Here is a 22,709-nt window from a genome sequence, read left to right as displayed (position 1 = left end):
GTCCAGTGACTTGTTCTCCAGCATGTAAGTGACAGAGGTGGAGCTAGAAGCCAGGTCTCCAGGCCCAGACCAGGGCTCTTCCTGCTGGAGTCCCTGAGGATGGAAGGCCCAGGTCTCTTCTCCGGCCCATGGCTCCATCCATCTCCCACCTCACGCCCATAGGCCTCCACTTTTCTCCAAAGGCAGTTAGAGATGCTGTACTGAAATGTCATAAAGGGCCTGGGCATTCACATCATTACCTGCCAGAGGCTTCTGAGAGCTGGATTAGGGGTGGGTCGCACCATGTTTCAGAGAAAGCAGCTGGGGCCTGGGAAGGGGAAGAAACTTGGGAAGTCAGAGTCAGCCTCCAGGCCTCCTGATATCCAAGCCTCTGCTCTCTCCATGGTGCTCTTGCCTGCCCCCCACCCAACTCCCTTTGAGCAAACAGGTCCCAGTGCGCTGCTGGGCCCCCTCTCCCTCCTTCCCGGGCCCCGACATGCACTGAGCACTTGCTTCAGGCAGGGCCCTGGGCTAAACCACCGCAGACGGTCTCATTTAAAGCATAGGCTGGACGCCCACAATGCCAGCCCTGCCCCTGAGCACCCCATAAATGACAAATCAATCACCTTCACAAGTTCATACAACTACTAAGAGGTGGGACTGAGACTCGCAACCCACTAGTCCATGAGACTAGTTATGAACTTGTGCTACTTGAGTCCATCCAGAAGGGAATGGCCTTGCTCACTCATTTGTTTGTCGCTTTGTTTATAGTGGGCATGTGTCAAAGTCACCCTGTGTTACAAAACCCACTCTCTATAGCACTCTTGTCCTTGGGGATCAATAGGGTCATTACACAAGGGTGACAAAATGAACCCCCTCTTTTTTAACTTATGGGAGCTTTTGTTTCTTTTTAAATCCCACAGTGGAGGGAGCTGCCAGGATAACCCACCAGGCCTGGATCTGGGGAGGGGAGGGGCCGTAGGAAGGAGCTGCGCCTGGTGGCTTCTGGGAAACTTTCATTTTTCCTGTCTTTCCAGAAGGCGGAACCCGCCTGGCTGGCCAGGCCTGGGAGTGGTTCTGAGTAGTCTGGCAGCTCCTCCATCTGCACAGATGTGTGGATGTGTTGTGGGTTTAGGTTTTGCAGGCTTTGGGGCCAGTTACATCCCGTTACTAATCGTAGATGGAAAATGTTTTATCGTATCTCTTCAAACGTGAAGGTGCCGCTCCATAAAGTTATTGTCATAATCTTTTAAAGGTAATGAAGGATATTTTTTATTCTTTCCAACACACATTCATAAGAAGCTAAATAGGTGGTGGTGGGGGGGGGTTCCTTCATAAAAATGAGGACCAACAAGCTCATGTCCTATTTTGTCTATTTGTCACCTTGAAACAAAGTGGAATTATCAATGACTCCAAATGCTTGGCTTTAGTGAAAGCCCATCAGGCAACATTTTTCAAAAGAACCTACAAAGGGTCCTCTTTCACTGGGAAACATCTTCTAGAGTCTACAGCTACCAGCAGATTCCAAAAATAGATAATAAATGAGATAATAGAATCTTGGTTGTCAGCCCTTGTCCAGCGGGATGATCCAATGTCTAATCATGCACAGATTGTGATCGGCGTGATTTTGGAGGAGCCCTTAATCCAATTCAGGAGGGAATCCAGTCGGGGTTTCATCTGTTCTGAATGTGTAATTGGTTTGGAGGCAGCAGAAAAGCAGCTTGTACCAGATTTTGCCGCATCACCATGATGAGGTCTATTTTGATCAGTTTGAGTTATGGACAATATAAATTATTTATAGCCACTTTAGACAGGCCTTACACTTGTAAAGACCTTCAGAACAAAATAATAGCACTCCTCTTGCTGTTGTAGGAATCTCACTTAGCTGAATTCTGGTGCCCACAGCTGTAAGAAGCAGGGGAGAGAAAGAAATTAAAGGCTGGTAGACTCATCAAGTACTGACTGAGCATTACCAGGGGCAGGAGAGTGAGCCCCGCTGCTGGGGGAGGCCGCCTGATGCTTATAGGCCGGTCCCCATGAGGGTTTCACTCTAGTTGGGAAGATGGGCCCAGACTCAGGAGAGCTCAGGAACCACGGAAGAGAGCACGTGGTGAGGCTCAGACAGTCATGTGCAGAGGAGAATCCCCCACAAACCAGAGTTCCACTTAACCAAACAGCCTATGCAAAATAGCTCCATTTTTGTTAAAACCTTAAGTGATAAACTCGAACAAATGGAAGAAAAGGCCATCGCTCAGGCTAAGTTTATTTTCTCTGAGAATTGGGGCTACAACAGTTTTCTATTTTCGTCCTTGCAAGTTTTTTTAATTTACCAATTGTTGTGACTCTATCCTATGACTTTAGAGGGAAAGCACCCAAACGGATATTATTTTTAAAGAAAGGCAAAGCAAGCCCTGACTAACCAGAGAAGACCTGGAGAGTGAAGTGGTCTTGTATGAGAGCGGTTGTAAGACTTGGAGTTCAGGAGCCAAAAGAAAAACAGCAAGGACATCACATAGGACTGCCACTGCTCCATGATGCCAAGTGAGACATGGGGGAAATAAAACACCAACACCCCCTTCCAAAACCCCTACCATCTGTTATAATCATCTCATATAAGAGGAAACATATTAACACCAAAAAAGAAAAACCCAGTTTCAGAATAAAGAGTCCTTTCCATTAAGCTTAGTGAGAAACTCATTACATCACCCTTGGTTTTCTCATTTGGCTGCAAAATGCTAAAAACTTCGTCTTGGGCTGAAGATTGGGAGCCACTGGGGTAGAGTTTTGAAAATGAGAATGCACCAAGCAGCAGGCACCTGGCAGAAAAGCAGGGAGGCAGGAATGAGCCCCAAACGTGGGGACCATGGAGGGGCCAGAGCGTCTGCTTGGCCCCAGTGCTCTCATCATAGTTTCATGGTGTGTGTGGTTAAGTGTGGAGATGCCTGGGGGCCGGGTGATGATTTAGTTCTTAGGGACTCCCTCTGGGACATCACCTGAAGTCCCTTTTCTACTCAGTGGGTAAGGCAGACATCACCCCTTCCCTTTCTTGTGGAGGAGCAGACTCTAGGACAGTGTCTTTCATGAAATCTGTGAGACCAGAGATCCTCTCAGCCAAGAGCTCCCAAATCACAGTCTTTGGTGCCCTGAAAAGGTTAGTCAAGGGCATTAGAGGGAAGGACAACCATCCAGTGGGACCTCAGTCCATGTCCCTCCAGCACCTGCATCAATGAAAGTACTAGTGTCCATTTCTGTCTGTGGGTATTTGCGAAGACAGGCATGTTTTATTAAGCTCAGAATAAGTCTGCAATATTTATGCATAAATCTCTAGCTTTACTTCAGCATTACAAAGGCTAGCGAGATGCAAGGTTAATTTGGTAATGTAGGCAAGTTCCTTTGCCATTAATCCCATGAATCATACATGTCTCCTCTAAGAGCCTGAAATATGAATATTTTAACACAAGTAAAGTATCCGGGGAGTAAAATGTCACTAATTGGGACAAACCAGGAGAAGGTCAGAGTGCATTGTAAAAGATGTCAAACTCAAGGTCACCTTATATATTGTGCATACATTATATTAAACATCAACAAATCGACAGTGGATGAGTCATCAGCAAATAGAGGTCCCACCTTAGTGGCTTTCACAAAGAGATAAGGAGCCCAGGACTGCAAAGACTTATATGTTTTTGTTTTGCTTTTTAAAGGTTTGTTTGTGTGTTTTTTAATATATCTTTATTGATTTCAGAGAGAGGAAAGGAGAGGGAGAGAGAGAGACAGAAACATCAATGATGAGAGAGTCACTGATCGAGCCCGCAACCCGGGCATGTGCCCTGACCGGGAATCGAACCCCGATCGCCTGGATCCCAGGTCGACGCTCAGCCGCTGAGCCACGCCGGCCGGGCAGCAAAGCCTTGTTTGTTAGTGTGCCCGTAGACGCAGCCACGGTCTGAAAGAATGCTTTTGGAAAGGAATTACCTTTGCATGAATGCAGATACCATCAATTTGCTTAGTTTTCTTACAGACAGTTACTTTAGCTAGATCCTTAAGGTAAAGTCTCAGCCTCTAAACTAAAAATTGCAAAGAAGGCTCCAACTTGTAACTGTCATGTTTTGGGAAGGTTCTCCTACTTTCCCAAGTGGGAATTCCTTGGACTGTGTCTGTTTCTCTGATTAGCAGGGTCTTCTTTTATGAAGTTTTAAAAAAATTATCAATTGTTTCTTTCTCATGGGGAGAAAACATATATATACATGTATATGTATATGTATATGTATATGTATATGTATATGTATATGTATATTTTTAACAGTGAGATTTTAAATTTTTTTAAATTTTATTTTTCAGTTACAGAGTACATTCAATATTATTGTGTATTAGTTTAAGGAGTATAGCATAATGATTAGACAATCATATACTTTACAAAGCGTCCCCCTGCCCCAATATTTCCTGGTACCAGACACAGTTATTATAATATTATTGACTATATTCTCTATGCTGTACTTTACATCCCAGGACTATCTTGTAACTACCAATTAGTACTTCTTAATCCCTTCCTCTTTTTCACTCCCAACCCCTCTCCCCTCTGGCAACCACCCGTCTGTTCTCTATATCTATGATTCTGTTTCAATTTTGTTGTTTATTAATTTTGTTCCTTAGATTCCACGTATAAGTGAAATCATGTGGTATTTGTCTTTCTCTGACTGGCTTATTTCACTTAGCATAACAATTTCTAGGTCCATCCATGCTGTCACAAACAGTAAGACTTCATTCTTTTTTATGGCCTAGTAATATTCCATTATATGAATGTTCCACCACTTTTTTATCTATTCGTCTATTGATGGGCACTTGGGTTGCTTCATACCTTGGTTACTGTAAATAACGTTGCAGTGAACACCGAGGTTCATATAGTCTTTCAAATTAGTGTTTTGGCTTTCTTTGGATATATATCCAGAAGTGGAATTGCTGGATCAAAAGGCAGTTTCATTTTCAATTTTCTGAGGACCCTCCATACTGTTTTCCATAGTGGCCGCACCAGCCTGCATTACCACCAGCAGTGCACGAGGGTTCCCTTTTCTCCACACCCTCACCAACACTTGTTTGTTGGTTTATTGATGAAGCCATTCTGACAGGCATGAGGTGATATCTCATGTGGTCTAAATTTGCATTTCTCTGATGATTAGTGATACTGAGCGTCTTTTCATATGTCTATTGTCCATCTGTATGTCCTCTTTGGAGAAGTGTCTATTTAGGTCCTTTGCCCATTTTTAATTTGGATTTTTGTTGTTTGGTGTTGAGTTGTATGAGTTCTTTATAAATTTTGGATATTAACCCCTTATTGTATGTATCATTGCAAGTCTCTTCTTCCATCCAGTAGGTTGTCTTTTTGTTTGGTTGGTGGTTTCTTTGCTGTGCAAAACCTTTTTAGTTTGATGTCGCCCCATTTCTTTTGTTTGTTTGTTTCCCTTGCCTGAGGAGATATGTCAGAAATAATATTGCTGCCCGGCCGGGCGTGGCTCAGTGGTTGAGCGTCGACCTAGGATCCAGGCGATCAGGGTTCGATTCCCGGTCAGGGCACACACCTGGGTTGCGGGCTTGATCAATGATTCTCTCATCATTGATGTTTCTATCTCTCTCCCTCTCCTTTCCTCTCTCTGAAATCAATAAAGATATATTTTTTAAAAAAAGAAATAATATTGCTAATCTCTGCCGAAGGAAAACATATATATATATATGTTTTCCTTACTGAGGATATATATATATCCTCACCCAAGGATATTTTTTCCATTGCTTTTCAGAGAGAGTGGAAGTGGGAAAGAGAGAGAGAATGAGAGAGAGATGAGAGAGACATATTGAGTGGTTGCCTCCCTCCCGACCAGGGCTGGGGATCGAGCCTGCAACCAAGGTATGTGCCCTTGGCTGGCACCGAACCCAGGACTCTTCAGTCCACGGGCCAACACTCTAACCCCTGAGCAAACCAGCTAGGGCAGAAAACATATTTTTTGAGTACCTACTATGGGCTTCTAGAATGGAAGCCCTTGAGAGCAAGGACTGTGTCTATTTTTTACACTTCCTGGGTCTAGAAGAGGGCCTGCACATAATAAGTGTACAATAAACGGCTGTGCAATTAGTGGCGTCCAGGTGTCGCTGTTGGGTGCTTTATATCTAGGTGGCAGCCAGCCTCCAAGATGGCTTTGAATTTTTCCTGCTTTCTGTTATTTTCACTCTTGTGTAGTCCTCTCCCATATTGTATCAGTAATGGTTAGTGTAACCAGTAGAATATAGCAGTCATGATGGTATGTTACCACTGAGTTTAGGATATAAAAGGCTGCAGCTTATATCTCTCTTTGTTGGTCTCGCTCATCACAGCCTTTGAGGGAAGCCGTATGGTTAGGTCCCTGTGGCGAGGAATAGCCACATGGGTGAGCTTGGAAACTAATCTTCAGTCCCACTTAAGACTCCAGGGACTGCAGCTCTGGGCAGTAGTTTGCAACTTGTGAGAGACTCTGAGCCAGAACCACCCAGCTAAGCCACACCATGATTCCTAACTCTGAGAAACTGTGTAAGATAATAAATGTTGTTTCAAGCTGCTAAATTTGGGGGTAATTTGTTATACGGCAATAGATAACTAACACAACATATAATCTCTCACATTTGTCACCAAATCCCTATAAGGAAGGCATTAGCAGTACTCTGACCAATGAAGACACAGAGGATCAGTGAAATTAAGGAATTTCTCTTAGACATCTCAGCTAAAAATAGAAAGAAAAAACTTGAAACAAACCCAGGCTAGACACCTGTTATCTCAGAATAAAAACATCACATTTCTCCTGCTCGACTAATCTTACCCTTAAAGTTTGTCACTCTGTTATCATTGGGGATTTCAACATCTGGTAATAATAAGAGCAGAGATTATTAAAAATATACCAAGGGAAGCTGTTTGCATAACCCATAAATGTTCGAGGTTTTACGGTCATGATTTTCAAACAGAAAAATGACAACACTTGGGAAGGAACAGATAAGTTGAAAGGAGAATCTGAAAGTGGCACTATTAAAATCATCTGTAGGTATTTTTTAGCACAAAGAAAGAAATCCTATTGGCAGACATTGCTCAGAAGGTTGGTCCTTTTGCATGTGCTCTACTTAGAAAGGCAGAACATTGTTGCAAAATAATTTCTTCCTGAGAACACTGATGAGCCTTGAAAATATGAAGCAAGTTTTATATTGTTGCAAAGTAATTTCTTCCTGAGAACACAGATGAGCCTTGAAAATATGAAGCAGGTTTTAAGAATATAGGCCCATTTCTACATGGCTCATGTTGAAGTGGAGAGGGAGACTGCCCAGAAACAGTTCCCTGGGGTCCAATCTCCATCAGTATCTAAGTGGAAAAGTGGGTTTGCTATGCAAACGCAGCTTCAAGACAGATCCCTGGGCCTCTCTTCTAACCAGACTACTGCCCCCCAAACAGTTACCCAGCTCTGGAAAGTGGTGGATTTGAGCCATATCTCTAGGTAAGAAGGTTGTTAATCACGTTAAACCAGGGTGGGAAGCAGTTCTTATTCCTGGAGTCCTGAAACGGGGGTGGATAGAGGTTGGTGGGCGAGATGTATTACAAGAACTTTGTAATTATTAACAGTTAAATTACTGGCTTTTTTTCAAATGATGTGGGTTTGTGTGTGTGTGTGTGTGTGTGTTTTAAAAAAGAAAATAAATGGGAGGACTTATGTTGTGGAAAGGTGGGTTTGAGGTGTTTAGGGACATCCTGAGGAGCTGCTGGGGGGCAGGTGATTTTGTGGAGAAAAGGTCAGGAGAGATTTGGCCTGGCAGGCAGGAGTCAGTGGAACTGCCCAGGGATAGCAGGATGGAGACAGAAGAGGGCTAGGGTGGGGTCCCAAGTTACGGCCCCATTCAAGACCTCTCCCAGTCTGCTCTTCCAGCCGCACCTGCAGCCCTGCCTCCAGCCATTCTCCTTTCTTCACCCGCAGCACAGAGTCTTCTCCCTTTTCCTTGCACCTTCCCATCAGGATCCTTCCCTGTTTGCACCCACAAGGTTCCTCACCCTGAACCCAGCTCAAATGATCACCCATTCGGTGAATTCCTGCTCTCATAGTAGGAATATGTCTGCTTGTATATTTTCTCCAGAGTCTGGTGAGGGGAACATCTTTTTTTTTTAATTGAATTTATTGGGGTCACGTTGGTTAGAAAATTAGATAGGTTTCAAGTGTACGATGCTATAGTACATCATCTGCATTTTGTATTGTGTGTTCGCCACGCAAAGGGCAACGTCTTATGCGCTCTTTTCTCACATTGCCCGCCCCTGGAAGATGCGTCTAGCACCCTACAGGTGTAGGGCTGGTGACTCCCGGGGGCCCGGAGCCAGGGGAGTGACGTCATCAGCGCCGTGGAGAACCGCCTCCAGTTGGCCCCACCTCGAAGCCCCGCCCACAATTTTTCGCCGTTCCTATTGGCTGTGCGACCGCCCAATGGTCGGGCAGAAATCGCGAGCTCACGCTCTTCGCCAGCGGCGTCGGCGCGAGTTCGCGCGTATCGCGAGTGTTGCAGTGAGTGGCTGAAGCGGTGGAACCCGGCGGGCAGGACAGCTGCTTGTGAGGCTGAGGTGGCCTGAAGCGTCCGGGAGCTGAGACCATGTTCCGAGCGGTGGCAACTAGGCGGCTCCAGCGGGCGGTGAGACCCTGGCGGGGAGGGGAGGGGAGGGCAGGGGACGGGTAGAGTGGGCCGGGCCCGGTGACGGTCTCTCAAGCTGCCGACCCTGAGACGGCGTCGGCGAAGGTCACCAGCTCCCGCAGACCTGACTGGCCCCAGCGCAGGCTGGCTCGGCGCGGCCTGGCCAAGGGCCCACGGCTCTGGGGCTGCCCTTGGCTGCTTTCGGCGGCCTGCGCGGGGCCCCGGTTCGTTTTTAATGCTTTTATTAGTGAGTTTACCACATTTCTCTCTTCCTTCTTGAGCAAGACTGAGAGAAAGTATGTTTTCGTCCTAATGCTGTGGGACCAATAGCATTGGAAATTGGCCAGTTACAGGTAAAGGAACAATTCATATTGTGGTTACAGCAGATTTTCTAATTTGCAAGTAGGTTAAATGAGAAACGAGATCGCTAAACTTGGGTCAGAAACTTTCCTGATGTATTTTACTTTCTCTCCATCCACCATAGGATTTTTCTCACCCAGAGACAGAGCTGACAATCTTTCTAGATATGTGTAGGCCCTTTTCTGGTGTACTCCTTGTTCCATCAAAAAATGTTCTCGAACCTCCCTTCTACCCCCACAACGTCCAAACCCACTTTCTTCAGGTCGTGTTCATTCTTTTCCCCCAGCAAATTTTTTCCTCAAAGGATTTAGACAAGTTCAAGTCGTGGGTTTGGGAAAATTTCAGGTATCAGAGCCAGACTCACAAAACAAAAGCAAAACCTATCTATGCAGTAATTGGACTGTAGTTTTGTGGACAGGTTAGAAATCTGGCATAAGTGAAATTAAATAATTGTGGTGGGGAGACTTTAGGGCTCATTTTGTAGAGCTAACATTACTGGAGATGGTTAACTTTTTTGGGATAGTTGTCTTTCTCAGCCTGACTTTTATGTGCTTTTTAAGTTTTTATTTTTCGATTACAGTTTACATTCAATATTATTTTTTATTAGTTTCAGGACTATTTAGTCATTTGCAGTTAGTTAACATTCTTGCGGGGATAGTTATCTGAATTATTATTTTATTTATTTGCATTTGAAATTCATTTGTTGACTAATAAGATACCAGAGAAACATGTTATGTGGAGAGCGAAGCATCACTTTTGAAGGTCTTTCGAGTGTCCCTGTTACTGTGTCTCATTGCCAGAAGCTATGAAACTAGTATGAAGGAACATGACATTTTTCAGAGTCCATGGTTTAGCGTTGATGAATGAGATTGAACTCTGTAAGTGGCATGCAAATTTTAATTTCTTTTGAAAGAAGAGAGACACTTTTGATGTGGTTTTAAAAAGATTTATTGCATAAGGTGAATTACATAAAATTATGCTTCCTGCCATTGTGTCTACTAAGGATCTTGTCTGTTTTTAAAGTGAAGTAAATTAGACTGTTTTTAAAATAATCAATGCCATATGACATTTCTACTCGTGATTAAAAGTTACTATATTTTATTATTAAAGAGGTTAAGGTAAGTTACTTAAGTACAGAAATGTAATATATTTTATTACAAAATGTATGTTAAAATAGGGAAAGGTGACTTTAATTATATATTTATCTTTTTCAGTAGAACTTGAAGAGACTTTATCCTTTTTTCCTGCTTTTAAATTTTTGAGTGAAGAAGCAAAAAGACCCTCACACCCACCCCCTCTTTACCTCACTTTTTAAAAATGGTGGGGGATGTGGGTTAAAATTATTCTTACTACTTAAGCTTTTGATTATGTTTGTAATGGTAAAGTAGGAAGTTAATATTCCAGCTTTTTTTTTAAATCTTCTAACACCTGTAGGAGTTTACTACATACAGTTAATTAAAGTCTCAGCAAGAACTCCTTGGTTGCTCCTAAAAGAATGAAAAGCTAAAGCAATGTCAAAAACTGTAGAGGTTCATAAGAGAAGGACCAAAGAGTGTTCACTAGACTTAGCTATAACATGATTGTTGGTGACTTTGGAGAGGTTGGGTTCAGTGTCATAGTGGAAGTGAAAATCAGTTTGCTGTGAGTAAAGGAAAAAAAGAGAGGTGAGGCAGTAGAGTTGGTGCATATTGACATTATTTTCAAGAAGTTTGTCTCTGAAAGAGTGGAGAGAGGACAGTAATCCCTTTAAACCCAGCCCTCAGGAAGTGTACTACAGGCAGACCTCAGAAATATTGTCAGTTCAGTTACAGAGTTCAGCAATAAAGCCAGTTATCTTTTTGCTCGTGGAGGGTCTTGCCTTTAATATGTAAACATACACAACATCTGTGAAGAGCAAAAAGTGAGGTATGCCTATATCTCAGAAAGGCCAATCACCTTAAATAAGGGTGTGTGGCTGGTATGTGAAAGAATGAACACTTTTTATGTTTTACTTTTTGGAACTCAGTCTAGTCGGTACTCTAGATAAGTTCTTTAAAAGCATGACAGGGTAGCTGTTTTAGTGATTTAACAAGTCTATGCACTGTTCTTGGTTAGGTACACATAAGTGCTTAGAAAGCTTCCACTGTGATAGTGCAGGAATTTCTGTGTTGGATATTAGGAAGGGAAAGCAGGTCCTTTATGGTGGCTTCAGTTTTCATTGTGAAGCGGGAAGTGAGGCTCTTTTCTCAGAGTAGGGAGCAGACTGTTTTGGCAGTTTGAGAAATATCAGAAGAGGATATTTGAAAGAGTGGCTGTGAAAAGTGAGAGTGCCAACAAATGTATCATAGTAACATTGCCAGGTAGTTTTGAAGGCCCAGATAAGGTTGAGAACCAAGAATTTATAGAGACACAGTCTACATTAATTAATCTTTACTTAAGTAGTGTTTTGAAGAGATTGGGATTCCTTTCTGGGTAGTTACCTTATTAAGTATTTCAATAGTTATCTTTAAATATTTAAGATTTTGGCTCCTTTTCTCCATAAAAAAGAGAACCCTGAATGGTACGTAAGATAAAATAACAAAGTGACTTTTGCTTAAAAACCTTTTCAGTAATGGACCTGTACTTTTTGAATCTTTAGTGGTATTCTATACCACTCTTCTACTTAAAGTAGGATTTTAGGGTTATTGAACTTTTGAGCTGGAAAAGAGGCCTTTGATGTCTGTTTTTCCTTTTTGACCAGTGAATGTAATTGGTGGTAGTTTGTTTTCTACTTTGATACTAACATGTTCTGCTTAAGGATTTTAAATTTATATATAATGAGTTTCTCATTGAACATAGATTAATGGGAAAATTGTTTTGAAATAATTTTTAAAATTTCATAACAGCGGAACACTAATTTGCATTTTTTGTTCTTATTAGGTATGAATATTGGTAATAGAGTGATAGACACAATAGCCTAGTTTTGCTGTTGAGCAAGTGTTTTATAAACATGTTTATAGAACTGAGTATTGTGTACAGTTTTCTTTAAAGCACACATGCTTAGCAGTCAGTAAAAAAACCCAACAACTATGTGTTCTATGAGATTCTTTTCCATTTTCTTTCCCTTTTTAGGCCTTATTGCTGCGATTTCAGAGTACCCTGGTAATAGCTGAGCATGCAAACGATACCGTAGCACCCATTACATTAAATACTATCACTGCAGCCAAACGTCTTGGAGGTGAAGTGTCCTGCTTAATAGCTGGAACCAAATGTGACAAGGTGAGAAATTTTTAAGGTCAATCATAGCAAATATAATCTCCATCAAGAGACAGGGAAAGATGGCAACAGAGAATTATGGTGAGGACTGTAACCCAAACTGGGCTCTAATCCTCATTAAATGGCCAATGTCACAACCATTACTGTGTGGGGGGGAAAACTAAGTTTGCTCACTAAGCATTTTATCTTTTGAAATGAGGTAGAATACTTGATTTAGCTCCACTGGCACCATCATGTGCCATCAGGTACCAAGTAGAATGATAATATTTGAGTCCCCTCAGAGGTTAATAGCCGATTCCTTTTTTGTATTGATGAATATACTTGCTAATTGCTTTTAATTCCTGAAAGTGGTAAATCTGGACAAAGTATCATGGGTGTTACTTTTTAATTGGTGTAAGAACTCAAATAGAAGTAGTACTATACTTTCCAAGTGATAGTTTGTATGAAAAGATGTTCCTCGTTTTTGCTGTTGTTGGAATAAGACAGTGACAGCTTTGTAAGTTTACCCCCTGGTTTGCAGGGTCTGTTGCACTGGACTACAGTGCAGGTGAAATCATGCTTCAATTAAGCTTATGCACCTTGAGCCTCCAGTTCCCTCCCACACCACACACGGCTTGCTGAGTGTGTGATTGGGGGCTTGGACCATAGAGGAAGAAATTTGGAGACAGCATGTTTCCTTTTCTTTCTATGGAAATTTATTATGAAATGGCATTGAAATACCATATTATTGAAATGGCATTGATGCAGACCATGTGATATAATGAGGCTCAGAATGCCAGTGTCGCTTCTAATTTCTTACATAAGATTGATACCTTACAAGAATGTGTTCTCACAGGTTTTGGGTTAAATTATGTGGATTTCTTTTCCTAAAGTGTGCTAACTACTGAATCTTATATACTTGACACTAACCACAGTGTATGATGATAGGGCTGTGCTTTTATTTGGTTGCCTGGCTTTCAGATATACAAGTTCTGGGTTTGATTGTTTATTTGCTGTGATTTTAAATAATTATTCTAATATTATTTTTAAAATATTTGAAATGCTATTTTATTTACACTAGTTTGAGAAAAATCAAAGCAAAAATAATCTGGTCAGTTATAATTTTAGTGTCCTGTCGCGTTCTATTCTTCAAGAAAAGCAATCAGCGTGTATAAGGAGACTGTTAGTAGCCCAGGCAGATTTTAATTGTGCACTGTTTTATGCAGCAAACGCAGCAGGTGATTTTTCTGTGTAGTGCAAGAAGCTTTCACTGGTAATAAAAAGATAGTTTTGCTAGTAGCCTGCCAGTGAGTACTTGATTCAGCAGAGATACTTTGCACTGCATCCTTTCCTCAGTGAATATTGTTGCAACCTTAACCATCCTTTGAGTGGGGCAGGAGACACAGCCTTTTTTGCCTACTCATCAGTGAATCAGCATGGAGGTAAACAAGAAGACAGAAGACTGTAATATTATGGCAATGTTTCTGCTAAAGCAGAAGGCAGCCATGCTGTAATTAAGGAGAGTGAAAAGGGGGAATTCTAATTGCCTTTGTATACAGGAAATCTGAGGGGTCAAAAGGCTCTCCCAGAACCCCATTCTGATCTACACAGGAAAAATGAGGAATTAAAATCTACAAATTCATTATAGATAAATATATATAGGTGGGCAGGAAGGAACTCAGTAGTTGACAATGAATGGACTGATACAAGATTTTGGTCTTGCCCAGATACACTAATTTTAATATCAGTAGAAATTATTATTGCTAAATAAAGTGCCTTGACCTGTAAACCAGTATGGCTGGATTCTGTTCTTTACCCCTAGGAAACCCGAAGTCTGAAATGTATTGACTGTGTTATTGTTGTGAGAAACAAAGAGAACCTAATCATTGCCTCATTTTCACTATTTCTAAAATAATGAACTTGCAGTTGCATGGAATAAAATAAAGAGCACAGTGTACAATTTAATTTGACTAGAGAGCTTTATTGATTTTGGTTTATCAATTAGTATGTTTCCTTTTCAATGCAGAAATTTTTATTTAAGGTCAATTTGTAGTAAGATCAATTGACATAGGTTTTCTATGTTAAAGAATATAGATTTTTTTTATTTCTAAGTAGCCCTTTTTCTGATAAGAACAGTTCTTACAGTTGCCCTTTAAGATTGTATGCTCTGTTGATACTTGTAGTGGTGGCTCTATTTGCATCTTTCTGTTACATGGATAACTAAAAACTCTTAATCATAGGTGGCACAAGATCTCTGCAAAGTAGAAGGTGTGGCAAAAGTTCTGGTGGCTCAGCATGATGCATACAAAGGTCTTCTCCCAGGTAAGTTTTTCCAGTGGAAAAAAATGTAATGTCTAAATGATTCTTGAATATATGAATATGAAAATATTATGAAATATATTTATCAGATGTTTTTGATTCTTAGAGGAACTGACACCATTGGTTTTGGCAACTCAGAAGCAGTTCAGTTACACACACATCTGTGCAGGAGCGTCTGCCTTTGGAAAGGTGAGGAGATGGAGAGTGTGGGCTCTGACATTACTACTCAGAAGGGTTAGATTTCATTGTGATGAAATTGTACAACAGACTTTCGATAGCTGATCTTGGCTTTCTGAATTAATGAGGTAGTTATGCTAAAATATATTTCAAGATTTTGTTATAATTTCTGTTAAAACACGATCTCCAGCCTGGCCTGTATGGCTCAGTGATTGTCGATATGTGAACCAGGAGGTCATGGTTCGATTCCCTGTCAGGGCATTCTCTCATCATTGATGTTTCTCTTGCTCCCTCTCCCTTCCTCTCTCTGAAATCAATAAAAATAAATATTAAAAAGTAAATAAAAATACAATCTCCAGGTCTTTAATTTTTCTTTTAAGATTTTGTCACAATTTATTGGAATGCCACTTCCAGATTTTCAAGTTTTGTCATGGAGGCTACTTAAAAGAATTATTTTTCTTTAAGAACTTCTTGAACTGTCTCTGTGTCTATGAATGTCATTTGTATTTGTTACCCATCTTAAGAGATGGTTTATTTGGGTGACTGATGGATGGAGATATATATATACACACATATATACATACATATATACATACATATATAATATATATATATATTTAATCATCGCTCGAGGAAGGTGTGGATTTTTCCACTGGTTTTCAGAGAGTGGAAGGGGAGAGAGAGAGAAATAGAAACATTAATGTGAGGGAGAGACATCGATTGGTTTCCCACTTCGACCAGGGCTGGGGATTGAGCCTGCAACCCAGGTACGTGCCCTTGGCCGGAATTGAACCTGGAATCCTTAGTCTGCAGGTTGATGCTCTAACCACTGAGCCAAACCAGCTAGGGCTGATGGATGTATATTTAAAAAGGCCAAATTCTGTCAACTTGGGGGATTTGGGAAGGGTCGTGTGGTGATTGAAGACATCCTTAGGGTAAAAAAACTGTAATCTGGTTATGTGCATTGTGATATGTCTGAAGAAAGAATGTGCTATCAGATTGGTAGTGGTCTATACAGAGATTTAAAAAAAAAAATAAGTTGCTCAGCCAGTGTGGCTCAGTGGTTGAGTGTCAACCTATGAACCAAGAGGTCACTGGTTCGATTCCTGGTCAGGGTACATGCCTGGGTTATGGCCTTTGATCCCCCAAGAGGGGGCATACAGGAGGCAGCCAGTTGATGACTCATTGATGCTTCTATCTCTCTCTCCCTCTCCCTCTCCCTGAAATAAGTAAAAATATATTATAAAAAAAAAATTTTTTTTTTTTTTAAAAAGACAGATTGGGTGGTGGGCAAGAGAAGGAGTTTTGTCAGTGGGTTTTTTCTTTCTCTCTGTGGCCATGGGTGTTATCCTAGCTTTCTTTTCTTTTATCCCCTTTGAAATATTTTATATACATCAAGTAAATACATACAAGTATATTCTTACTTTGAGAATTTTACTATTCTAAATATTTTCCTATCTTTTCTCATCTAAATTCAGTAATATATAACTGTCATACTTTGTAAGTGATGTTCATTAAAGAAGATATCATCTCATAATTCAACATACTGAGTTAAGGTGGTTTATTAAAATGTAAAACTCATAAATTCTTAATGTAGTTAGAGTAATGATAGACTGTTTCTTGATTTCAAAGACTACCCAAAAAGTTGTGCTTGAAGGTGTAGTGTCTAAAGATGTATATGAAATATAAAATATTTGAATTAAAATTTCTATAGAATATGCATTTAGAGAATGTTATTGCTGGTAGTTTATAGCCATTCATCAGCATGTGTGTGTGTAACTTACTGCATATTTTGCTTTTAGAACCTTTTGCCCAGAATAGCAGCCAAACTTGATGTTGCCCCAATTTCTGACATCATTGCGATCAAGTCACCTGACACATTTGTGAGAACTATTTATGCAGGTGAGTACCCAAGGAAAATAGTTAATTAAAATGTTAAATTTTTGTAAATTTTAAAAGCAGAAATTAATCTCAAAGTTAGGATTTAAAAAAAACTCATACCCTTGCTTTGAGTGGATCATCTTAAAGGTTTCTGAGAAAAACCTTAGTGTTGCTGCTAGACTGTGACAGGACATCCTCTCTGAGCACAACCCAGAGCACAGTACTTTCCTTCCTGGTCATTCAGTTTACGCAGTGAGATTTTTCCAGCGATCAATAAAAATTGGATTCACTGTTCAATACATTTTGTAAGTGGCACCTGGAAAAGCAAAACTTTCTATTTAAAAGAAAATAGCATTCTCAGTCTTCTTTGCTGCCTCTCTTCCATGTCCATCTGTATTGAGAAATTCATTTCAGTGTCTCTAGTTGATTGATCTTTGGCTAAGCACACTGGTGTCTGGTGGGGTAGGAAAAGATTGTGAATTCTTTCTGATTGAGGTGTGTTTCAAGATAAATGGTCACTCTCAAAACAGATCTTTAATCTTTAGTAGTGTTTGAGAGGAAATAGTTGGTCTGTCATAGTTTAGGTCACCCTTAATGTGATTGATAGTTCATAAGAAATGTCTCAGTACCTTAAAATCTCAGTGCATCACACTTCTTGGTGTGTTTTTTTTAATATTTTCATTGATTTTTAGAGAGAGAGAGAAACATTGATGTGAGAGGGAAACATCTGTCGGCTGCCTTCTGCCCGCCCCTCTACTGGGGATCAAGCCCACAACCTCAGGCACGTACCCTGACCGGGAATCGATCCAGCAACCCTTTGGTGCATGGGAAGATGCCCAAGCAACCGAGTCATACCAGCCAGGGCCACACTTCTTATTCTTTATGCCCTATTATCTTTTCACTTCTGTCTTCCCTTAACATGCATGGTAGCTTCATTCTCAGGTTGTTGCAGCTCATACTATTGAGTTTCTGATTGTGCTGTTTTTTGAAAAGGAAGCTTTTCTTTATATTCCTTTTAGGAAGAGTGTGCTGTATTAGTGTGGTTTCCTCTTTCAGTTAATTGCTTCTAGGCAGGTCAGCACTGGTCCTATTTTTAAAGATATGCAAGGTTAGATATTTACTGATATGTTTCTTTAGTGTTATGGCCTTTTTTCCCTACTTAGTAGAGGTAGGAGACAAGTAGCTCACACTTATTTCTGCCTTGTGTTTATGAAGCCAGAGGAATACTTGTGTATTCTGAACCAGAGGAATACTTCTTTGTTGTCTTTCCTGTTTTTCTTTTGTGTGTGTTTTTGTGTGTGTTTTTTTAAATAAACTGTGTGTTTCAGGAAATGCTTTATGTACAGTGAAGTGTGATGAAAAAGTGAAGGTGTTTTCTGTCCGAGGAACAGCTTTTGAAGCTGCAGCAACAAGTGGAGGCAGTGCCAGTTCAGAAAAGGGTGAGTGTTCATTTGCAGTTTGTATTTGTTTTTGTTTCTTGTTTTTCTGTTCATAGGTGAGTATAAGAGATTGTCTCTAGTTAAATTTCTAATGCAGAGAACTTGAGAGCTCAGTCTAAATGGTATTTCTAATCTTACACAAAAGTAAGAAATATTTATAATGTCTATTTCATATCATTTTTGTTACTAGGATAACTGTTTTGGTAGATTAAAGGTGTGGGAGAGAGAGGGTCCCTTAAGATTAATGTGCTATGTTGATGTTAAAATTTTTGGTCTCCTCTCTCTGTGTTCCTATTATGATACTTCGGAGATTCTGTATAATGGAAGCATGTAATAGTAAATGGATAGCGAGTGTTACACTCTAACGTGTATAGTATCTTATTTGAACTACATAGACAGGGTTATTTCAGTTTTATTGGTTTAATTAATTTCATAATTAAATGACTTCTCAAAAGTAATACAGCTAATGAGGTGAAGGCTGGAATCTAGTCCCTTTAAGTCTTTCAAAAAATCAAAGAGAATGAAAGTGGGAGCACAAAAAATTTACAGTAACTAACAAACTTGAATTTCATGGAATTAATTTTTTGTGTGCTTCTCTTACAAATTATTATTATTTTAGAACATGAATTTATAGTCATTGTTTTGTTATATATATCAATATATATAGCATCAAGTACTTCCCCGGTGGGGATATCAGAATGGCTGGACCAGAAATTAACCAAAAGTGATCGACCAGAGCTAACTGGTGCCAAAGTGGTGGTATCTGGTGGTAAGTGAGATTTGTAATGTATTAATTTTAAAAGATGTCAAGTTAAAATACTTTGATTTTATTAATGTTTATTTTAAAGGAGCACAGATTTTTTTTTTCAAATGTAAGAAGTAGGTAAATTGCAAGTATTATTCCCATTTTGTCAATTAGGAAAATGAAATCAGGAGCTTAATACATAATTTGAGCTTTCTGTTGCAAATCTGTGTTCCTGGCCCAGGGGAGCATAGTAGAGATCTCATCAACATAACTTTGCAACTTAGTATCTTTGTTTTACTGACTGACTGCCCAGTTATTCTGAAGAGTGTGGTTGGCTTCTGAATCATAGAAAGAATTAGTGGGAATCTCAGCGCCATGTTGTATGATTCCCACCCTTCATACTTTGTTTCAGCCTGCAGTGTTTTTACAGGTCGATTTCTATGAATAACTCTTTGAAAATTTCTTCACATTTAATATCAAAGCTGTTAATATTGCACAAGCTTGCTTCTTTTTGTATATCGTGCTCCTTTTTTAGGAAAAGCACACTTTTTTTTATAGTCTGCTATGATTTTAAAATCATTACAAAATAAACATCAAACAAACTAATTAAACTTCCAAACATCCTTACATTGGCAAGGGGCATTGAGAGGAAATAATTTAATGTTTTGAAAAGATATATCTGACTCATTTATTCAAGAAATGTTTATTGAGTGTCTGTTCTATGCCAGGCCCATTGCAAAGTGCTGGAGAAACAAAGGGGGGAGAGCAGGGGTTCTGACTGTTAAGGAGTTGGAAGACTAGTGGAATGATTTCCATTCAAATAAATACTTTCAGTCATTCAGTGAAGTTTTGCTGAATACTATGGAATAGCAGTGACCAAGATAGATAGGCATCCTGCAGTTAGAGAGTTTTCTAATGGAGAAGACTGATTTAAAGATCGATTATATCATTAGTTAACTCTGGTTAGTTAATTACAGCAGTATTGAATGCTCTACAGAAATATAGGAGCATCACTGGTGAAGTCAGAAAAGGCTTCTTGGAAGAGGTGGAGTGCTTAATATGACAGTTGTGTAATGCAGAGATCACTCGGGTGTACAAAGTTGCAAAATTTTTGTAGAATGGCCTTTATATTTGCCTAATTTTTTTTTTTTTTAATGAGGTCGGGGTTTGAAGAGTGGAGAGAACTTTAAGTTGTTATATGATTTGGCAGATCAACTACATGCTGCAGGTAAAGTTGTTTTCCTTTGTAGAAAATGTTCCCTTTTTGTTGAAGATAATTTTTCTTTATTATTTCATTTATCTGTGTCACTCAAGGCTGAAAATTATTTTACTTTTTCTAGTTTTTAAGTTTTCTCTCTGAAACAGTTTTTCTTAGTCTCTAAGTAAATGGTACAGCATTCAGTGAGGGGGTGGGAGTCTTCATTGTTTTTTATTATTTATGTGACACACATTTTCCAGATCTTACTAGTTTTTTCCATTTTTAAGAAAATGTAAATGTTAGCTTCAGTGCCTACTTCAGATTCAGGAATGCCGGTGTTTTTCTCTTTATTGGTAATCTAATGTAAATCTCTCATAGAAATTGAAATGAACGTTTAACATTATTTTAAAATTATAATTACTTATAGGAAAGGTAGAACTTGTTATTAAGAGTGTATTAATGATTTACTGACCCATAAAATAGAATGAAATCTTGCCATTTGCAGCAACATGCATGGACCTAGAGAGTATTAAATAAGTCACAGGGATGTAAAGCACAGCATAGGGACTAAGTCAGTAATATGGTAATTACTGTGTATGGGGACAGATGGCTACTAGACTTACTGTGGTAATTACTTTGTGAGGTATAAAAATATTGTATCACTGTGTTGTATACTTGAAACTAATATAGTATTCCAAATGTAATTAAAAATAAATTTTTTAAAAAATGTATTGATGAGAATGTAATGATATTTTTTGAAAACTTAGAAAACTTAGAATATTTTAATTTTTATTTATTCAACTATTATATGAATATAGTCTTTTTATGAAAAGTCTCAATTCTATCCTATCCCTTTTAAGACTTTTTTTAATCCTCACCTGAGGATATGGTTTTTTAAAAATTGATTTTGGCGGGGGGAAGAGTGAGAGAGAGAGAGAGAGCAGTTGCTTCCCGTACGTGCCCTGACTGGGGATTGAACCTGCAACCTAGGTATGTGCCCTGACCAGGAATCGAACCCACAACTTTTTGGTGTACAGGACGATGCTCCAACCAACTGAGCCACCCGGCCAGGGCTCCCTTTTAAGAGTTTGGTGTATAACTTCCTAGGCTTTTTTTATGCTTTTATTGCTTTTTTTTTTTTTTTTTTAATATATATTTATTGATTTCAGAGAGGAAGGGAGAGGAAGAGAAGAGAGAAACATCAATGATGAGAGAGTCTTTGATCGGCTGGGGATCAAGCCCACAACCCGGGCATGTGCCCAGACCAGCAGTCTTCTGCATCCTAGGTCCATGCTCAACCGCTGAGCCATGCCTCGCCGGGCTGTTGCTTTTATATAACCTAATATATGTACTCATAGAAACAGTAATGGCTTTGTCTGAATAAAAGCATGATATTGACTTCTTTGTATAGTATTCAACTGAGAATATTTATTTTACTCTTTTTTTCTTTTTAATCCTCACCTGAGGATATTTTTTTTCCCATTGCTTTTTAGAGAGAGTGGAAAGGAGAGAGAGAGAGAAAAACACCGATGTGAGAGAGACATCAATTGGCTGCCTCCCGCACTTGCCCCTGCCGAAGCCGGGTAAAGAAAGAACGAACATATGAAGGGGGAGAGGGACAGGGAATAGAACTGTAGGTCCCAGAGAGGTCAGAGGATCATTGGAATTAGGTACTAAAGGAAGTCAGCTAGAAAGAGGAGGTCACAGAGAGACGTTGGGAATGGCAATTATCGAGGGGTATTGGTAGTGGAAAGGTCGGGGATACGGCCATGGGTGTGGCTGAGGTAGCGTGGAGGACAACACAGCTGGAGGAGAATTGCTTAAGGAACTAAGAATCCAAAGTGTTAAAATCGCCAAGAATTAAGACTAGTATTCAAGAACGTGACAGTGACCCAGAAGCTAAAAGTCATTGAGAAATGAAGGGGATTGACCTTAGTGGTTTAAAGTAAGACCTTAATAAAATAAATTTCTAACTGTACTATATCAGTGTGTGGGTTTTGTTTTGTTTTTTGTTTTTTATAATTATCTGAATATCCCAGCTACCTGAATAATCAGGCTTAAAAAATGACACCTTTTTCCCCCTTAGTTGGTGCTTCTCGTGCTGCTGTTGATGCTGGCTTTGTTCCCAATGACATGCAAGTGGGACAGACAGGGAAAATAGTAGCACCAGTAAGTATTGCAATAAAATATGCTATGTGAAGTTATGCGGGGATAAGAACTGTATATATTTGTTGAACACTCATGTCAGTGATTCATGTCCTGTTCCACGTACTTAAGCAGTTAGTCATGACCATGGTAAATATGTTCTCTTCACAAGGTCTGTGGATTTCTTGGTCTCAGTAAGTGCTAAGCTGTTCTTAAATCCACCAGTTTTTCAGATTTTTTAAAGGAGTGAAACACTTGTCAAATTCATATTACACAAAATATAAAATTGGTAAAAGCAGCATTTTATAGTTAATGGACTTTATAAGTTCATATTGACATTTATTTGCCATAAAGCCTATATATTTTAAAAACAATCAGTAAAAACAATGAATCTATAGTAATGAACACAGAATATTGAAATTGGGAGCTGTGATGAGTTGTAGTCTTACATCTTCCTGAACACCTGCTTTATTTCTGTATTTTGTCTAGTTGCATGAAATTCAGAAAATTCTGAAGATAAGTGATACTAGAAAGTTCTTCAGTTAAACCTGTCCGGAACGTGCAAAACGAATGTTTT

General features: G+C 39.6%; 1 protein-coding gene across 1 annotated transcript in view; it reads left to right on the top strand.

Annotated features, from left to right (window-relative positions):
• Nucleotides 1–8,560: 8,560 nt before the first annotated feature.
• The window catches only part of ETFA (electron transfer flavoprotein subunit alpha), a 35,057-nt gene continuing 20,908 nt past the window's right edge, over nt 8,561–22,709 (top strand). The window contains exons 1-9 of the mRNA XM_016209570.2: nt 8,561–8,655; nt 12,106–12,252; nt 14,469–14,550; nt 14,654–14,736; nt 16,527–16,626; nt 17,934–18,044; nt 18,712–18,813; nt 19,949–20,017; nt 22,074–22,156. Of these exons, the coding sequence (XP_016065056.1) occupies nt 8,617–8,655; nt 12,106–12,252; nt 14,469–14,550; nt 14,654–14,736; nt 16,527–16,626; nt 17,934–18,044; nt 18,712–18,813; nt 19,949–20,017; nt 22,074–22,156 (816 nt within the window). The 5' untranslated portion in view covers nt 8,561–8,616. The remainder of the gene's footprint in view (nt 8,656–12,105; nt 12,253–14,468; nt 14,551–14,653; nt 14,737–16,526; nt 16,627–17,933; nt 18,045–18,711; nt 18,814–19,948; nt 20,018–22,073; nt 22,157–22,709) is intronic.

Source organism: Miniopterus natalensis, chromosome 22 (genome assembly GCF_054644295.1).
Source record: "Miniopterus natalensis isolate mMinNat1 chromosome 22, mMinNat1.hap1, whole genome shotgun sequence".
Lineage (NCBI taxonomy): Eukaryota > Metazoa > Chordata > Mammalia > Chiroptera > Miniopteridae > Miniopterus > Miniopterus natalensis.
This window is presented reverse-complemented; position numbering and strand designations above follow the sequence as displayed.